The sequence below is a fragment of the Rhinolophus sinicus genome, chromosome 2, assembly GCF_057876585.1.
Source record: "Rhinolophus sinicus isolate RSI-liver-muscle chromosome 2, RSI-T2T, whole genome shotgun sequence".
Classification (NCBI taxonomy): domain Eukaryota; kingdom Metazoa; phylum Chordata; class Mammalia; order Chiroptera; family Rhinolophidae; genus Rhinolophus; species Rhinolophus sinicus.
In genome coordinates this window covers 115,673,918-115,691,945 of record NC_142502.1, presented here as the reverse complement: position 1 = coordinate 115,691,945, position 18,028 = coordinate 115,673,918, and the positions used below count along the sequence as shown (strand labels likewise).

At 43.2% G+C, this 18,028-nt stretch overlaps 1 protein-coding gene across 2 annotated transcripts in view; it reads left to right on the top strand.

Moving 5' to 3' along the window:
- The window catches only part of ANAPC1 (anaphase promoting complex subunit 1), a 75,536-nt gene that overhangs the window by 35,495 nt on the left and 22,013 nt on the right, over window positions 1-18,028 (top strand). For both annotated transcript variants that reach the window (XM_019714512.3, XM_074332495.2), the window contains exons 22-32: window positions 862-940; window positions 1,411-1,447; window positions 1,540-1,610; window positions 3,545-3,723; window positions 5,792-6,006; window positions 8,334-8,452; window positions 11,345-11,616; window positions 13,621-13,855; window positions 16,007-16,098; window positions 17,372-17,506; window positions 17,637-17,719. In XM_019714512.3, the coding sequence (XP_019570071.1) occupies window positions 862-940; window positions 1,411-1,447; window positions 1,540-1,610; window positions 3,545-3,723; window positions 5,792-6,006; window positions 8,334-8,452; window positions 11,345-11,616; window positions 13,621-13,855; window positions 16,007-16,098; window positions 17,372-17,506; window positions 17,637-17,719 (1,517 nt within the window). The remainder of the gene's footprint in view (window positions 1-861; window positions 941-1,410; window positions 1,448-1,539; window positions 1,611-3,544; window positions 3,724-5,791; window positions 6,007-8,333; window positions 8,453-11,344; window positions 11,617-13,620; window positions 13,856-16,006; window positions 16,099-17,371; window positions 17,507-17,636; window positions 17,720-18,028) is intronic.

Sequence of the window (18,028 nt, the reverse complement as noted above, 5' to 3'; positions counted from 1 at the left end):
CTCCACATATATTGGTCCTGCCCAGCTCTGCTGATTGGTGTCGTCTCGGTGTATATCTAGCCAAAAAGGGGAGCCAGAGAATTGTAGGTATGCTAGCATCCAACCTCCAACTAAATTCTATCAGCCAACTTACAGGCATTGCTGTTATAACTGTCCTTTGTCAGGCGTGATGTCAGCTAGATTCAGGAGTATGTCATTTGTTGTACTTGTATGGGTTTGGAATCGAATTTTAAGGCCCTCCAGCATTGTACTAAAAGTCAATAAAATCATGCTACTTTCCAAAAAAAAAAAAAAAAAAAAAAAGAAAAGAAAAGCTGCAGCAGGTGCAGATCTTGGTGGTGGCAGCAAACATTCAAACATTCAAATGAGAACCTTGAAGGCCAAAGTGGACAAGGGTCAGGGTCCGAGGTCAGAGGGGTAGGGTTCCGCTATCTGGAAATGACCAACATGTCCATCATTGGCTCATGAGCAGATGAATAGTTGGGTACATCTATGCAGTAGAACTCTGGGCAGTAGGAAGAAACAAACTTGTGGGAGGGGCGGTGACGTGACTGCATTGCAGAGGCACACTCATGAAGCAGGACACCAGCTAACTCTGTGGCTCCATCCACACAGCACTAGAAGCAAACTTCAGGGCAGGGCTTGTCTCCGGTGCTGGTGTAGGAGGGGCACGCGGACCACAGAGGGCACCCGGGAACTCTGTGGGGTGCGGAGAGTGTTGTGTGTCCTGACTGGGAGTGGTTATACGAGTGTGTAAATTTGTCACAACTCAGATCTGCACACCTGAAGTTGATGGGCTTGCCTGTCGGGGTTGACATCTCCATCACTTAAAACTGACATGTTAACTTTCTCCTTATGCAGAGTATCGCACTCTACATTCTTGGTGATGAAAGCTCTGTTTCTGAGGAGTGCTCCCAGTATTTATCCAGAATAACTCCAGGTAAGTCAGTATAGTGACAGGCTTCCCAAAACGAATTTTATAAATGTCGATAGAGTTGACATTAAAATATTTAAAATTTCCTAAGTGTTTGCTTTAGAGGCCACGTCCAACCTCTTTTAGAGGTGACGTCCTGCCTCATTTAGTGGTTATGTCCTGCCTCATTTAGAAGTGGCATCTTGCCTCATTTAGAGGTGACGTCCTGCCTCTTTTAGAGGTGACATCCTGCAGTGTTCTAGTATATAGTCCACAACTGGTTTTCAGAGACCAGGGTTACTTAAAAACTAACACACTATATTTTTGATGTTCCCTCAGGGAAATTGTACTTTCCAGCCTGCCAGAGGATTGCTTGTTTTATTATTTTTTAGGAGTTGTTTGTTTATGAATTTTTATTTCCAAAAGTCTTCTTTGTGTTATGTATTTTCCTTACCAGAAAGACAATCAAAATAAAGTTTCATTTTGTTATCTTTTAGTGCCCCAAAAGTCACAAGCAGAACAAGAGGAAAACAGGTGACTTTTATTCAGATTATGCTTTTATATTGAAAATGTGAAACACTGGTGTGTTACCCTTCTGTTTAATAACTTTGTGTTTTGTTCTATAGGTTTAATTTCAGGCATTCTACATCAGTTTCTAATCTAGCGGAAAGATTAGTTGTCTGGATGACGAATGTAGGTAAGAGTATCTTTATTACTTTTATGTGTCCTTAAAATGCCCCTGAGAGCCCCACTTTTCCTGGACGCCCCCTCCTCACTTAGCCCAGAGTCCTCAATGTGAGCTGGGGGCATGAGGAGAGAGGGCTCTCGGTCCTGTGAGGGCCCCGCAGGATTGGTGGCCCAGCAAGCCACACTTCCTTTGCCTGACAGTTTCACTACTTTCTTATAATAACATCTGTGATAGCAGCGTTTTAATCTCTTGGCCTCCGAATGGTGAGCACTAGTCACCTCACATCAAACCTGAAGGCACTGCAGACTCAGATATCAGAAGGGAGTGTTTCTGGCAAAACCAAAATGTAATTATATGAACATTGCACGTGTGCTTGGGAAAGGTATAGGCACCAAGATGTGGGGTGCGGGGCTTCTCTGTCCTCTAATCCCAATGCTGTGCTCCTAGGTTTCAAATTGAGTAAAACACTAATGAAATTTTTTACAAAAATGAAGAGCTAAAATTAAATGACTGATATGAAGATATAAAAAAAATGAGGCTGTTTCTTTGTTAGAAAAAGTAATGCTGTAATGAATATTACAGGATGTTTCTGAATTCTTAAAGTGTGTTCTATATGAGTTAGCTTTTCACTGTTCATTTTTTGTATGCCCCTCTTGAAAATGACAATAATTGTCATACAGTATTACAGATAGTATTACTATTATAATATTACCTCTGCTGAAAAATAGTGGATGAGTTCTATCTATTTGAATATTACATAAATTTAATAAAAGTGTTATTCTCATACAATGAAACATTTTTATCCTAATCAACTTTCTATATTAATAATTAATATATAATTTATAAAATTTAGAAAATCATTAAAGGAAAAATACATTTTTAATTAACCTGAAGACTTGAAAAACTTAAAAAAGGAAATGTGGCATACATACAAAAGAATGTATGAAATGTTTCGAAAATGATAAAGTGACTATTAGTGTGCTGGTCACCCACCGTTTAGAGTGACACGTGCTGGTGTGGCAGAGGCCCTGTGTGTTTACTCCCGCATGCTGCCTTCCCACACGCCCACCCCTGCAGGGAACCGCTGCCTACCTCAATTTGTGTTCTGTCCCTCAATTTTTTTTGTAGTTTTTATCTTGCTATATATACCGTTAGTGTTTTATGTTTTGAACTTCATATAAACAGATATAAATATGTTTCTGTCTTTTTTTCTTCACTCAATATTATTATTTAAAGATTCATCCATGTTGATTCACATGGCAATAACTCATTTGTTTTCATTGCCATATAACTCACTGTTTGAATATATCACAACTTACGATATTCCACTGATGCCAGCAACTGGGCCATTCCCTTCTTCCCGTTTCGTATGATGAAACCACACTGCTGGTGACTATTTAAGCCTGTGTCCTGGTGCATACAAACACAAGCTTTTGCATGGCTGTCCTCGGACCGTGTGCGTGGACCTGTCTATACACGCCAGATGTCTTCCAGTGTGGTTGTACCATACACCCGCCACCAGCTGTGGGTGACAGTCACTGGTGCTATGCATAGTCGCCAACACTTGGTATTAATTAACTTTAATATTGTGGTCAAATGAGCGTGAACGTCTGTTTCCTGTTGTTTTAGTTTGCATTTCCCTGGTCCCTCGTTGGACAGACCATCTTTTCAAATATTTGTTGACCATTTGTGTTTTTTCTTATGGAAATATTTTTTAGTCCTTTGTGTTTTTCCTATTGGATTGTTTGTCTTATCTTAAGGTTTTTCAGAATTTTGTAAAGAGACCTTTTCTACTGTTCCCTGACGTGAAGACACTAGCCTTAGTAGTAAGATAAATAAAATGAAATTTCTTTCTTCGTCAGGATAGATGTTTACTAATTTCGGTCAGAGGGTAGTTGGAACAGGGGCAAGTGTAAATGAAACTTTTCTCCTTTCACCGTCAGGTTTCACTTTAAGAGACTTGGAAACTCTTCCCTTTGGAATTGCTCTTCCCATCAGAGATGCAATTTATCACTGTCGTGAGCAGCCTGCTTCCGACTGGCCAGAGGCTGTCTGTCTCTTGATCGGACGTCAGGACCTTTCCAAACAGGCCTGTGAAGGAAACTTACCCAAAGGGAAATCTGTGAGTGTCAACACAGAAAGTTCAAGGTTCACCTTTAGCCCCAGTAAAATCAAAGTGGGCATGTTCTTCATTTCCTTTATGTCTTTTTGCAAGTGTATGCATCAGATTCATTTTTATGTTATGTGCCAAGTAGGGCTTATGATTGGCCAGATCTTCGTAACTGTAAGCTGAACACGGGAGCAGGTCTTGTGAATGCACCTTTCTTCGCCTTGAGTCAGGACAAGTGCCAGTCTCAGGGCAGCCACTGTGACTGACCCACTTGTCCCGTACTGGGAGCTGACTGCTGTGTGGTCCTGAATTTGGATAGTTAGTGTGTAACTATTTTCTCCTTCATATGTTTCTGATTGGTAAAACGGAAGCCCCAGGAAGAGGATTTTTTTTGGGGTGGGGGAAAGGGGTACTAAAGTTGTTTAGATGATGACTTAATGTTACCCCTTCTGAATCCTCTCCTTCGTCAGTCTCCAAGTCTGTTTTTAAAAGAGAGAGTTCTAAGAAGCTACAAATGGAAGTGGAGCACATCATTGCTCTCCAGTTACTTCTCTTTTAAAACTTAATTATGGAGTATTTCAGACTTATTCTAGAACTCTAGTTAACTTTAAAAAACGAAATGGCAGCACTGCATTGCCATCAGGACCAGGAAGACTCCGGGATGTTAATTCACTGGTGGCAGTGCAAGCCAGGCCACGTGTCATTAGCCTTGGAGCCAGCAGATGGTCATCAGTGCATTGTCACTGTTATAATCGCCATGAGGGCTTTGGCACTGGTGCCTCTTCAGAACCTGGGCCTAGTGACGTGTTCCTCACATCAGTGTTGCCTCGTGGATCTTTGGCACACGCAGTCTCCTTGGGGACGCAGGTTTCAGAAGGGTCGTACCACATATCTCTCTTTCACTCTGCACTTACGTGACAGCTCTTAGTTGAACTAGTGTTTCTCTTGTTTTAAACAGAAAACCATTTATTTTTTCTTTTTGCTAATAATATGATTACCCTTTCCTTCACCAAGATAATTTTTAGCATTTAGACCTCTTTCACTTACTATGAGTGAGAGCGGTGTAACATCATTAGCACTAAAACAAAATGGTATTAATAATCAGTCATCTGTATTTAATTGCCATTTTAAGTAATTCTGTGTAAATTCCATTCAATTATTTGAAGCTCTATTTTATAAGTTATCTAAATTCAATTTATCAGCTGTTTAGTTCTGTATTTTATAGCTAACTCATCCATTAGAATATAGTTTCTTTTGAAATTAGATACTCTGTAGGAAGCACAGTGAATTTTTAGGAACTAAGAGTGATGATGTAGTCATACCTGCCATTATTTTTTTTTTCATGCTAATGTTGTTTCATGTTAAACGTTGCAAAACCCCCATGTTTCATCTGGGAGCTCGTCTGTTGAAGGCGCGTAAACATTAGGAGGGTGAGGATTCGTGCTGTTCGCTTCTGTTGAAGTCTGACTCCTGTGGGCGGGCAAGGCTCATGTTAAAGCAGACGCTGAGCTCTGGGGACAGTGAGAATCAAGAAACAGAGCCTTGTTCGCTTTGCTGCACTCAGTCCCTTCCCTTTTAAGACATTTTTATCTGGAACCTACTCATAACAACAGTGGAAACCTGCTGCCGCAATCCATTATATAATTTAAATTGTTAAAGGAAGAAAGTATTGTCCGGCTTTCGCCACCCTCAGGCTGTTCTCTTCTGCTCGTGTTAATCAGAGATAGTATTTAAATTTGTGTGCGAGGGGGTCATATTCCACTTACAGTCGTTTGTTTCCTTTTGGGGATGTTTAGCATATAGTTAGATTTTTACAGTTTGTTCAGACTGTTTCTGTCAGAGGAATCAGCCTCCTGACTATTGTCCTAAATTTAAACTTTTCTCTTGGCTCTGTGAGGAATTTTCCAAGTGGGTAATTTAATTGAACTTGACAGGAGAGTTGTAGCTTAGCGGCCCAGGCCAGCCCACTGTGGAGGTGGCAGTCTGGGTCGGTAGGCATGTCCGGTCATCACAGCCTCTCACTCAGATGGCGCGCGGCACTGCTTTGTGAACTGTCACCACAATCCAGTCTGTTACTCAGGTGCTCTCATCAGATGTTCCTTCAGGAACAGAGACTGAGGAGGAGGACGACGGCATGAATGACATGAACCAGGAGGTCATGTCCCTCATATGGAGTGAGGACCTGCGGGTGCAGGACGTGCGGCGTCTTCTGCAGAGCGCGCACCCCGTCCGCGTCAACGTGGCACAGTACCCGGAGCTCAGCGACCACGAGTTCATCGAGGAGAAGGAGAACAGGTAGGAGCAGCTCTCCGCCGCCGGGAGGTGTGAGTGCCACCCGGCCCCCGCCCGCCTGCCTTCCCAGTGTGTTGGCATCGGGTGACGTCAGTGTCGTGTTTTAGACCCTCCTCTGGACATACAGCCTCTGCTCCCCAGAGAAGGCGCATCTAAAACCATTTTGCTGCTAGTTCCCTTAGCGCAGGGGTGTCCAAACTTTTTTCAACGTTTTACTTTTTTCAACGTTTTTCACCAAGGGCCAGGCCACTCACTCGAGGTGAAGTACGTATTGCCTCACCTGGTTTATTTAAATAAACTAAATGTATTTTTGGAATTTGCTGCGGGCCAATTAAAAGCAGATTGCAGGCCGCAGTTGCCCCGCGCGCCCCCGTTTGGACACCCCTGCTTTAGAGTTTACAAACAAAGCAAAACTCTGAACTCATTCTTCTGAATCTTGATCAGGAACATATTTTGAGAGTTTTTTGTTATTGTTTTGTTTTGAGTATTGGGTACACTTACACCAACCTTTTTTTGCTCTCATCAGAAACTAGTAGTGATAGGTAATAATCATTAGCGTTCTCTCTTGCCACTTTCTATATCCCTTCTTACATCTCTAACACTTACCTATCCCTGGACAAATTGTAAGACTCAGTAGTAACCAATGTCACATGTCTGTGACGTTCCAGTCATGGTTGCCTTGGGACAATTCAACTTACTATTTAAAATTCTCTGCTGTCCTTTTATCTGCTGGTCGCTATTACCTGTCAACCCTGCCCCTGTTTTCTCCTCCTTTCTTTACTTGTTGTGATCCTGCTGAAGGGCAGGTGCATTCACACTCAGCCTCAGGCCGCTGAGGGTCTCAGTCAGTCATCGTCCCCTTCTCTCTGTTCCCTGCCCTTACGGACCCGGCATTAGTCACCGTAACAGAGGCCATGGAGTGACAGAGAGGTTGAGTGAGACCATGGTGGTTAGCATGGGCTCTGGAGCCACGCTTGGCTCTACCTGCTGGGTGACTCTGGGTAAGTTACTCACCATCTTGCTGCCAGAGTTGCCTCCTCTGTAAGCACAGTCGTGACTGCAGCTCCCAGACCTCACAGGGCCGCTCTTGTATCAAATGAGTGGTTTCTGCGCAGTGCTGGGGGCCCTGCCCCGGACATGGTGAAGCTCCATGCGGCTGTCCTCTTTGTGAACGTGCTTCCTTCATTCTGTGATGCCGATCTTTTTTTCACCTTTTAATATCTCCAAACAGAGTATGCCTTTCACTCAGTAGGTGTTTAATTGACAGTGATTTTTCTTTCCTAGTACCTCATGGAACAGTGATGCATCTTATCAGTGACATCGTAATTCAATGAAGGGACACAGTATTACTGTTTTCAGTACAGTAATGTTGTGGATTATATGTAAGGTTTCTGCTAAAAAATTCTGTGGGACGTTGGCTCCCGGCCTTGAGTGTCCCTAATTGTAAATGAATATGGGACAGTGTTCCCAAAGAATCTCAGGACAGCAGTTTTTTTCCTCACAAATAAACTCAAAAAGCAGCTATGAGTGTGTGCAGTTAAAGAGAGAGCGTGCTTGTACGTAGCTTTGACTGCAGAGAAAATGTTAGCTTCTGAAGGGCGTTGCTGTGTCTTCAGGTATCACTTGTGTTAAGTGTTTTCTGGTTCTAATTGAACTTCTGTTCAATTTTGTTTTAAGGGGCTCTATGGCAGGTGATTTATTTTAATATAGAAACAAATAGCCCATAGAAGCCACTTTAACCTTGAACTTCACTGATCCAGTCAGTCCTGTAAATCCCAGCTGTTATGTAAGTGAAACAGATTCTGTGTTTTCCCTGCAGATATCATGGAATCCACTGACCTTCAGCGTAGGGACTTCCTTTCCGTCCTCGTGCAAGGCCACAGAGGTGGCACTTCTGAGGCTGTCTTGGCAAAATGATGGAGGAGGACCCAGGGGTACTGAGGGTAGCTAGACTGCAGACAACACAGGGAGGAAACACAAGCTGACAGTATTTTCCTTTGAGAGCGTTAGGGCCAGTTGGAGTAGAAGTTCAGGCTTCCCGTATTCTGACACTTAGAGAGTTGGTTTGGTTTGTAGACCCGCTGGTTTTCACTCAAAGCAAATATGAAAGAAAAGAAGGGAAATGCGTCTCCCCTTAGAGTTCCCAGTGGGAGTGAGGGTACAACCCGAGAACCCACGCATTGGGCTGACTCAGCACACTTTCCTGCAGGTTCATAGGATGTGACTTCATCTTACACGACATGCCTTCTTTTCAAATACTTACCTACAGATTGCATTCCAGTTATTTTTCTTAAAAATGTTTCACATGTTGGTTTCAATTTTCATTATAGGTTGCTGCAGCTGTGCCAGCGAACTATGGCCCTTCCGGTGGGACGAGGGATGTTCACCTTGTTTTCATACCATCCGGTTCCAACGGAGCCATTGCCTGTTCCCAAGCTCAACTTGACTGGTATGTTAAGTGCGAGGAAGGAACGTGGCTGAGTACATGTTCATTGGAGTTCTGAATTAGCCAAGTAAAAGCGGAGACAGGCTCTTGCTACCCCAAGTCTTTCCCGTCTTCTTTAGAGCTACCCTAGTGGCTGTCACAGAGCAGATAGCAAACCAGACTACACAGTGAGGGCATAGAGTCGCCCAGTGCTGATTCCTGCATTTAATGAGACCATGGGAGACACAAAAAGGCTCTTGGCGAAGTTTAGAAACATTATCGGTAATGGTGAGATTATTGAGCTTTAAAGACTCTTAAAGTGTAAAAGGTAAAAATATTTAGTGTGAAAATGTCTTACTTTTTATTATGAATACATGATCCTTGTACAAAAACGAGAAGATATACTCACGGTTGTCCCACTTGCTACTGGACTTCACTAGTGTTAACCTTTTGGTGCATATATTTCTGAATTTTATTTCTGCATTTTATGATTTTATATTTGCTTAGTTATCAGAAAATTGAAATCTGTTTTATAAATTATTTTAAAAATGTACTGTACAGTCGGCATCCTTGGATATCTAGCATACATATTGTACAGTTGTATGTGTTATGTAGTATTGTGTAATCATTTGTTACCTACACTTCATTTTTATTTGCTCGAGTGTTTCAATGGAATATAGTTTATATGAACAACCTCATATTGTTAGAAGTTACCCTTTCTTGCTATTTTAGACATATCGATGGGGTGTGTTCATTTTACTTACGTAGGATAATTGCTTAGAAGTATGACTCCCAGGACAGCGAGATTTTCAGGCTCTGAAGCGGCAGCCTGTCAGGGAGCTTCTGCCTGGCCGCATCCGTTTTCACTTCCGCCGGCTATGACAGGGCTCCTTGCCAGTATCGGGATTACAGGGCGTTTTGTAGCACATGTTCAGCTGGTGCTGGTGTGAGTGTTCTACAGGCGACAGTGGCGCGTAGTGGAAATTACCATTGAAAATCCTTTAGAGCATTTGAGGTTTTAGAGACCCGTACAAAATGTATGCATAATGCATACAGTAATGGGTAGTATGTAAGATACATAAATATAATCCCACAGTATTTCAAGTTTGTGTCATTTTAAAAGTCCAGGGTCCCTCTCAGCTGTGCTGTCAGCAGCATGTGGGTTGTGCGGCCCACTGAGTGAAGAACCTACTCCCTTCTCCAGCGTCACCTCGTCAGGCCTCATCTCCACCGTGACCCGCACTGTCGTGATTGTTCTCTCAGAGAGATAAAGTAACTATGGCAAAATCTGAACAATTGTTGAATCTTGATGGAGGGCCAGGTATTAGGTGTTCATTTCATTAGTCTTTCAACTCTTTGAAGGTTTTCATAGAAAAAGTTTGAGTTAGAAAAGAACCTTATGCAAAATTGGCAAATGCTAAACCATATTAAACCTGATGCTTGAGTGCATGTTAAAAGTAAGTGTATGAATCATTGTCTTCTTTTTTCTGAATACATTTAGGTCATTTGCATGATTTAAAATGTGTTTATGACATTAATCCCAAGTTTATTCTTTTAGTCATTCTGGTAGCCCCCCCCGCTCCCCCCTCCCCTAAAATGATCTTGATTTAATAATAATTTAGGAAAAAACACTTTCTTAATATACTTCCTTAACTCACACTGATATGGCCTGTTGTATTTTTATATGTTGTTAGTCTTGTTGGAGTCAATTTGCTTCACCCGTTGCTTTCATTTTCTTTTGTATGCAAATATGTGTTATTTGATGAATTGTTGTGTTTAGAAAATTTACTTATTTATTTTTTAATTATTAATCTCTCTGCCGATTTTGAGAAAGTGAAAATGTAACTCATGAACTTGCCAGCCTGTGTGGTGCTGTCATATACCATCATTTGAGTTAGCTCTTAAGAAAAGCAAATGGTAAAGACACACATATTTTACTTCGTGTGTGCGCGCGCGTCTATATGTACGTGTGTCTACACATTGCACGTAAGACACTGTGCTTCCATCTAAAATTGATTTTACATGACTCTCTTAGCTCCTTTAAAACCATATTTTCAAACCTCTAGTGAACTGTGTAACTTTATGCATTATTTAGAATATTTTAAATATTTATCCGTGCTTGAGCTAATACAGAATATTAAAAATATAAAAAGAGTTCAGTATTTACTTGTACACAGTGTAGATCAAAACCTCAAGACTCAAGAAAAGGAATTCAAAGAGAACATGGTATCATGACATTTAATTTACATCCTCTTAAATAAATTGACCATCATGTTAAATTTAGTGAGTGCTCTTACGGTTCACTGTGTAACTTAGGTCTATAAAATGATGTTTTTTATAGAGCTGTCTCCGAGTGAGTTTGGTATTTTTAACAACAGCATATTAATTAGATATCTATCTACATAGAGAGAGATAGACATAGATAGGGATAGAGCGAATTTATAAAGGTCTTTGTCTCTTTTAAAATGTCATTTCCCCTTAATGTCCCAAGAAAAATATGAGACGGCATATTTAAAATTAACATCAATGTCACCATTGCCATATTGGGCTTTACTATTCGTGTAGTCTAACAGTGGCTAGTCTTTTTTTTTACTTTTTAAATAAGCTTCCTGCTGTTTGAAAGAAAGATTTCAAAGCAGTGGGTATAATCAGAGCTGTACAAAGTTAAATTGGCATCAGTTATCTTATAGCCCTATGTATTTTAGCAAAAAAGACAATGAGTTACTTTAAACAATTGAGGTTTTTTTTCCACCTGCATCAAGTTTGACTCACATGTATAAAATCTTAAGTACTCGTAGTAACCTAATATTCCCAGTGTTACGAATGTAGAAAAAGTTATCTGTTCTCAAGAATCTGAATGTGTTTTAGTTTTGTGAACTTCTGTTCTCTGAATTGTGAATTTCTTTCCCTGAATAGGGCGTGCCCCTCCCCGGAACACAACGGTGGACCTCAATACTGGGAACATCGACGTGCCTCCCAACATGACCAGCTGGGCCAGCTTCCACAACGGCGTGGCTGCCGGCCTCAAGATAGCGCCCGCCTCACAGATCGACTCGGCCTGGATTGCATACAATAAGCCCAAGCACGCCGAGTTGGCCAATGAGTACGCGGGCTTCCTCATGGCCCTGGGCCTGAACGGGCACCTCACCAAGCTGGCCACTCTCAACATCCATGACTACTTGACCAAGGTGAGGACTCATCTCCCAGCTCCTGGCCCTATGCCTCACCTGGGCTGTTGGGATTGTTCCATCCATTTTCCTCATAATGGGCAGAGTGATCTTTCTAAAGTGTCATCAGAATAGGTCACTTCCTGATCGAAACTGTAGTGGCCTTCCATCACTCCGACTAGGTCACTCCCTGTATTGGCCTTCTATGGCTCCGAATAGGTCACTCCCTGTAGTGGCCTTCTGTGGCTCCGAATAGGTCACTCCCTGTAGTGGCCTTCTGTGGCTCCGAATGTGCGTCCCGGAGTCAGTGTGCCCCTGCTCACGCCCCAACCTCACTGCGTGCCGCTCTTCCCCTTGCTACCCACATGCCCACCATGCTGCCTGGCTGCTTTAGCTCCTTGGCATACCAAACTCTTTGTCTTGGCATAAGCTCTTTTGCTTTTATGCCATAAAAACCCACCCAGTAAGTATACAATTCAGTGGATTTTAGTATATTTATGGAATTTGAGAACATGTCCGTCCCCTTTTGAAGGAACCTCATATCTAGGAGCAGTCGCTCTCTGGTCCACTCTCCCTCCAGCCCCTGGCAACCATGGAGCTACTTCCTGTCTGTATGGATTTGCTGACTCTGGACCTTTCATGGAAATGGGGTCATACAGTCTGTGGCCTTTTGTGACCAGCTTCTTTCCGTTAGCATAATATTTTCAAGGTTTGATCATGTTACATCTTGTATCAGCACTTCATTTCTTTATATTGCTGAATAGATACTCCATGGTATGGATATACTGTATTTTATTTATCCATTCATCAGTTGATGGATGTTTGGGTTATTTCTACTTTTTGGCTATTATGAATAATGCTGTTATAAACATGTATATGTCTTTGTGGACGTATGTTTTCATTTCTCTTGGGTATATTGCTAGGAGTGGAACTGCTGGGTTGTGTGGTAACCCTTTGTTTAAATTCTTGGGTAACCACCAAACTTTTCCAGAGTGGCTGCCCCGTTTTACAATGGCACCAGCGGTACCTAAGGCTTCCAGTTTCTCCATATTCTTGGCCAACACTTGTTATTGTCTGTCTTTTTCATTATAGTCATCCTCGTAGGTGTCAAGAAATATCTCATTGTGGTTTTGGTTTGCATTTCCTTGATGGCTAATGATGTTGAGCATCTTCTCATGTGCTCCTAGGCCATTTGTAAGTTTACTTTGGAGGGATTATTTAAACCCTTTGCTTATATTTTAATTGGGTTGTCTTATTGAGTGTATCCTTTATGTATTCTAGATACAGGTCCATTAGCAGAGAAGGGATTTACAGAATTTTTCTCCCATTCTTTGGGTTGTCTTTTCACTTTCTTATGGCATCTTTGAAACATAAAAGTTGTTAATTTTGATGGAGTCTAATTCATCTGTTTTTCTTGGTTGCTGTGCTTTTGGTGTCATATCGAAGTCAGTAACTAAGACAAAGTGACGAAGATTTCCACCTGTGTTTTCTCCTAAGCATGTTATAATTTTAGCACCTACATGTAGTTCTGTGATCCATTTACAGATAATTTTGTATGGACTATAAGGAAGGGGCCCGCCTCACTGCAGCCATCACAGCACTATTTTGAGAAGATGATTCTTTTCCCATTGGGTGCTCTTGGCATCAGTGTGAGGGCTCGTTTCTGAATCACCTCTGGATTACCTGGTCGTCTCTCACCTGATATCATTCTCTCACTTTCTAAAGTTGAGTGCCTCCTTTACTGCCACTTTCCTGGCTACTTTGTACTCATCCTTCAGGTCCTACTGTAAATTTTACTTTTTCAGAGATTCCTAATAATTCTCCCGCCCCTCCTAATCTGGATTAGGTCCACTGAATCCTTTTCACTAGCTTCGTGAGGGCAAGGACCATGGCTGTTTAGTTTGCTGTTGTATTCTCGGTGCCTGTCACATCAAATGCTTCGTGAAGGTACTGTCAGGCAGTATTTTATTTAAACCACTTATCTGCTTTGGAAGTGACTCGGTTTTCATCTCCTTTCTGTCGCAGGGTCATGAAATGACGAGCATCGGACTGCTGCTCGGCGTGTCTGCCGCGAAGCTGGGCACCATGGACATGTCGGTCACTCGGCTGCTCAGCATACACGTCCCTGCGCTCTTACCCCCAACGTCCACGGAGCTGGATGTCCCTCACAACGTCCAGGTGGCCGCGGTAGTGGGCATCGGCCTTGTGTACCAAGGGACAGCCCACAGGCACACGGCGGAGGTGCTGCTGGCTGAGATAGGTATGGCGTCAGCAGTGCTGTGTCTTCATGGGCTTGCGTTTCCCTCCCCACAGCAACCAGAGCAGGAATGATGGGAAAATTGTTACAATCAAGGAGAAACCAGTAGCTCTGCTGAGGCTAGAATGATCCGGTACGAATAGCACTACAAGTGCTATTCCCCAAGCTGGTGTTCCCGCACAGGTTACCGGGCTGCACTTTCCCTGGCCCCGCTGAGGCAACCTCTCCATCACAGGCGGGCAGTGTCCGCTGTGTCGCCACCAGGCGAGGTCTCGCGGGGTCTGCACTCAAAACAGAGTCCTCAACACGGTGTTTGTCCTGTGTGACAACAGCGCTTCCGGGAGGATGGAAGGGGGCCTCCTGCTTGCCTCCATACATGCTGCTGGGCATGTTGCTGAGGAAATGCATCTTCTGTGTTTTCAGTTGAGTCTGAGCTTTTGGGAAGTCTGTCTTACGTGTTGTCACCTTTTGCGGACCAGTTGCGATGCTGTGGGCGTTAGTTTGTTGAGGAATTGAGAGGCTCATTCACCGGCCTCGTCCTGTTCTCGTTAGGATCTTTCCTCCAATGTTCAGGATATGTTGATGAAGGTGCCTTACTCTTGGGAGTGACTGCAGCAGGCAGCGACTGCACCAGACGGCCGCACAGCACACACTTGGCCTGGGCCAGTGCTTCTGGCTGCAGGGCTGTGGGCTGCTGCCCTGGCTCTGTTCCACGGGCCCCATTCTGGGACCCAGGCAGGAGGGTGTGCTGCTCCTAGGGTGACGACAGAGGGCCAGAGGGAGAACCAGACGAGGGAAGCGCAGTCAGACTTTGCAGACTTTGTGCTTGCTGAGATCCCAGGCCAAAGCTAGTCACCTGCTCAGCTCCCCTGCGAGGCTCTGTCAGGACTGGGTGTGACAGCACTGGCACCGCGGGGCCCTGAAGAATCGGGACTAACAGTGTAGCCTGCTACAGTGATGAAATGAAGTATCCTCAAAACTGAGATGTTCCGGTGCCCACAATGTGCAGTAATGTAAGTTGTTGGTCTGCGACACTTACTCAGAAGCACCTCCCGACCGGCTTCGGAAGCTTGTTCCCCTACAGGGTGACATCACATCTTTGTCTGGTCTATAATGGCCTCTGGTGATGTCGTTGTACATCCCTCAGCCCAGCACACTTTCATGTTGTATGTCGAGGGTTTCAACTGGATTCATACGAGAATGCTTATGCTCTTGTGTGTAATTGCAGACGGAACAGCCGTACTGCCCTTTTCATATGTTACTGCCATAATGTTTTGAAAATGAATTTTATATGATTTAATATCACTGAATTGGTGTTCTGTAAATTACCTAATTGTTTTCTTGTTTTTAGGACTCTTAAGTTGTTTCTAATTCTTCACTATTATGCATAAACATTACGCTGATCACTTTTGTACAGTATTTCTTTTTTTTTTTTTTTTTAAATTGCATTTTTTTTCTTGGAGATAAAATCCCAGGAATGTGAACTTTTTTTTGGAGGGAGTGGTCTTTCCATATGATACGTTGTGGAGGGAGAGGTCTTTTACATATGATACGTTTTAGAGGGAGAGGTCTTCATATGTGATACGTTTTGCTGCCTTAAAAGGTAGAATTAGAGTTATGGGGTGCTTTTTAGACGTTTTTATTTTGCACTGGCCAAACTTAGGATCACTGCACAGAAATTCTGCCATAGTAGGGCAGCTCAGTAGCATATAGAATCAAAATAAGTGTCTGGAAACACAACGTGCTTAGACACTTAACCTGTCCATTATCAGTATTTCAACACCACATCGAATGAATGGTTTTGAAAACAATAAAGCAGAGACAAAATGCAAGAGATTAAAAATTAAAACTGTTTTGAGCATCCCTCCCTTTAAAAATATTTTTCTTCCGTCTTGGTAAGTTTTTTTTTTCTAAAGTAAAACCCTGGTTTTCACAGTGTTTTAGTCATTGCTTCCATATTAAAAGAACCATTTGATGGCTTTTTTTTGTAGTATACTGACAGTCGTGGACACCATTTGTGATATCGTGTCTTTCTGAGTGGGCTTGTATGGAACCCATAGTTCTTACGCACCTCACTAGAAAGTTCCCTGTAAGGCCTTTGTGAGTGAGGAGCTTCGCAGGCCCACATGAACTGTGCTGTTTCCTGTTTCACAGGGCGGCCCCCGGGCCCGGAGATGGAGTACTGCACCGACAGGGAGTCCTACTCTTTGGCGGCTGGCTTGGCCCTGGGCATGGTCTGCTTGGGGGTAAGCAGTCTGCCACTGCCGGCTGTGTGACCACACCTGCGTGTGGGCGTGAGTCTCGGGACCCTGGAGGCTGAGTGCCGCTCTGCCTTACCCTGACTGCCCTTAACCTGAGACTCTGCTCTTTCTTTCTGGATGTTTTGGAAAGTGCTAGATCCGGAAATGGAGAAAAAGTGTAGTAAAGCGTGGGGCTTTAAGGTTTCTCTCCCAGGGCTTAGATATACGTATTCATGAATGAATGAAGTAAGGTAATGACATTTCTCAAAAAGATTTCAAGATGTAAGATGAAGAAGTGACAGCTCACTGAGACAGGATGCAGAAATTAGTGAAAATGTGTGGCTGGCGAGGACCTGTAAGGTCTGTCGTAGTTGCTAGAGAGAAACCAGAGCCTACTTTTGGCACCCTGGCGTTCACCAGGCCTCACAGAATGTGCCACAATACCTAGCATCTGCTCTGTGACGGAGGCCGTGTCGTGTTGACCCATCTCCAACCCCATCGTGAGACGTGGTCCAGAATTATCAAACCCCTTTCATTCAGTGAGCACATCAGGAATGTGGGGTCCTTGGAGAGCCTTCCACACGTTGTCACACTGAAACTAGATCATACAAAGCAAGGTGACTGTCAGGAGTCTGACTCTTCACATTTATACATGAACTAAAGAGGAGATGGCCCGCTGGAAAAGCTTCGTCCTGGTCCTGACCAGGGAGCCAGGTCATTTAAACACAGTATCATCCAGTGCTTAAGCACCCCATGCATTGTGGTGCCAAGCTGCCTGTGTCATGTCCAACCCTGCCACTTGGTCACTGTGTCACCCCAGGCTTCTCTCTTTGTGCCTCACTCTCCTCACCTGTAAAAATAGTAGCTATTTGATAGAATTGTCATCTTAACTAAGTTAATCTATGTTAAACACACAGAATAATATCTGAAACAGAGTAAGGATGCAAGAAGTTGTTTTTACTATTATAATAATTGGTGTCCGAAGGTTCACAGGCACAATAATGAAATGACTCAGACGTTCCCAGTTCAGGTTCATTTTGCATACCTAGTATTTTCTTTGGCTGTTAGTGCAACTTACTGTGCTTTGAAGCCTTTATGTATTTTGTGAAATCAAAGTATGAACTTGACCATATCAACAGTGTAATTTTAATGTGAATTGTTAATAGCTTGAGTATAGTTAATTTAATTAGAAAAAAGCCCCAGTGTACCGTGCTTTGGTTTGTATGTGCTGTGGACCTTCCTGCATAAATTCCCTGTCTGTGTCTGTCTCGTGTCCCAGCACGGCAGCAATCTCATAGGCATGTGTGACCTGAACGTGCCCGAGCAGCTCTATCAGTACATGGTTGGGGGCCACCGGCGCTTCCCAGCAGGGACGCACAGGGAGAAGCACAAGTCTCCAAGTTACCAGATCAAAGTAAGTCCGCGTCGGAGCGCTGACTTGCAGTGGTGTCATACCCACCTCTGTCAGTATGTTGGTTGGAAGCAGAAGAATTTTATAGTAATTCACACACAAGTCTTTTACACGAGTAAACTTCTCTTGACAGGAAGGAGATACCATAAACGTGGATGTGACGTGTCCAGGTGCCACTCTGGCTCTGGCTATGATCTACTTAAAAACCAACAACAGGTATTGCATCCCCCACCCACCCCTCGCTCCCCATGACAGCGTCACTTCCTTTCTGACCTCGGTAGTAAAACTAAAGTATCTTAATGTGTTTATTTCCCCTCTGCTATGCAACCCTGATTTTAATTCTGAAACACTTCAGATTATATACATTTTTATCTAAAAACCATGTATTTTGCTATTTTAATATTTGACAAAATCACCAGTTGTATTCATTGCTGTTTTATAGTTGATGTCACTGACAATCCCAAAATGCCCAATTCCTTTGTATTAAATGTGCATATCGTTATGAGGACTGGGGAAGCCAGAAAT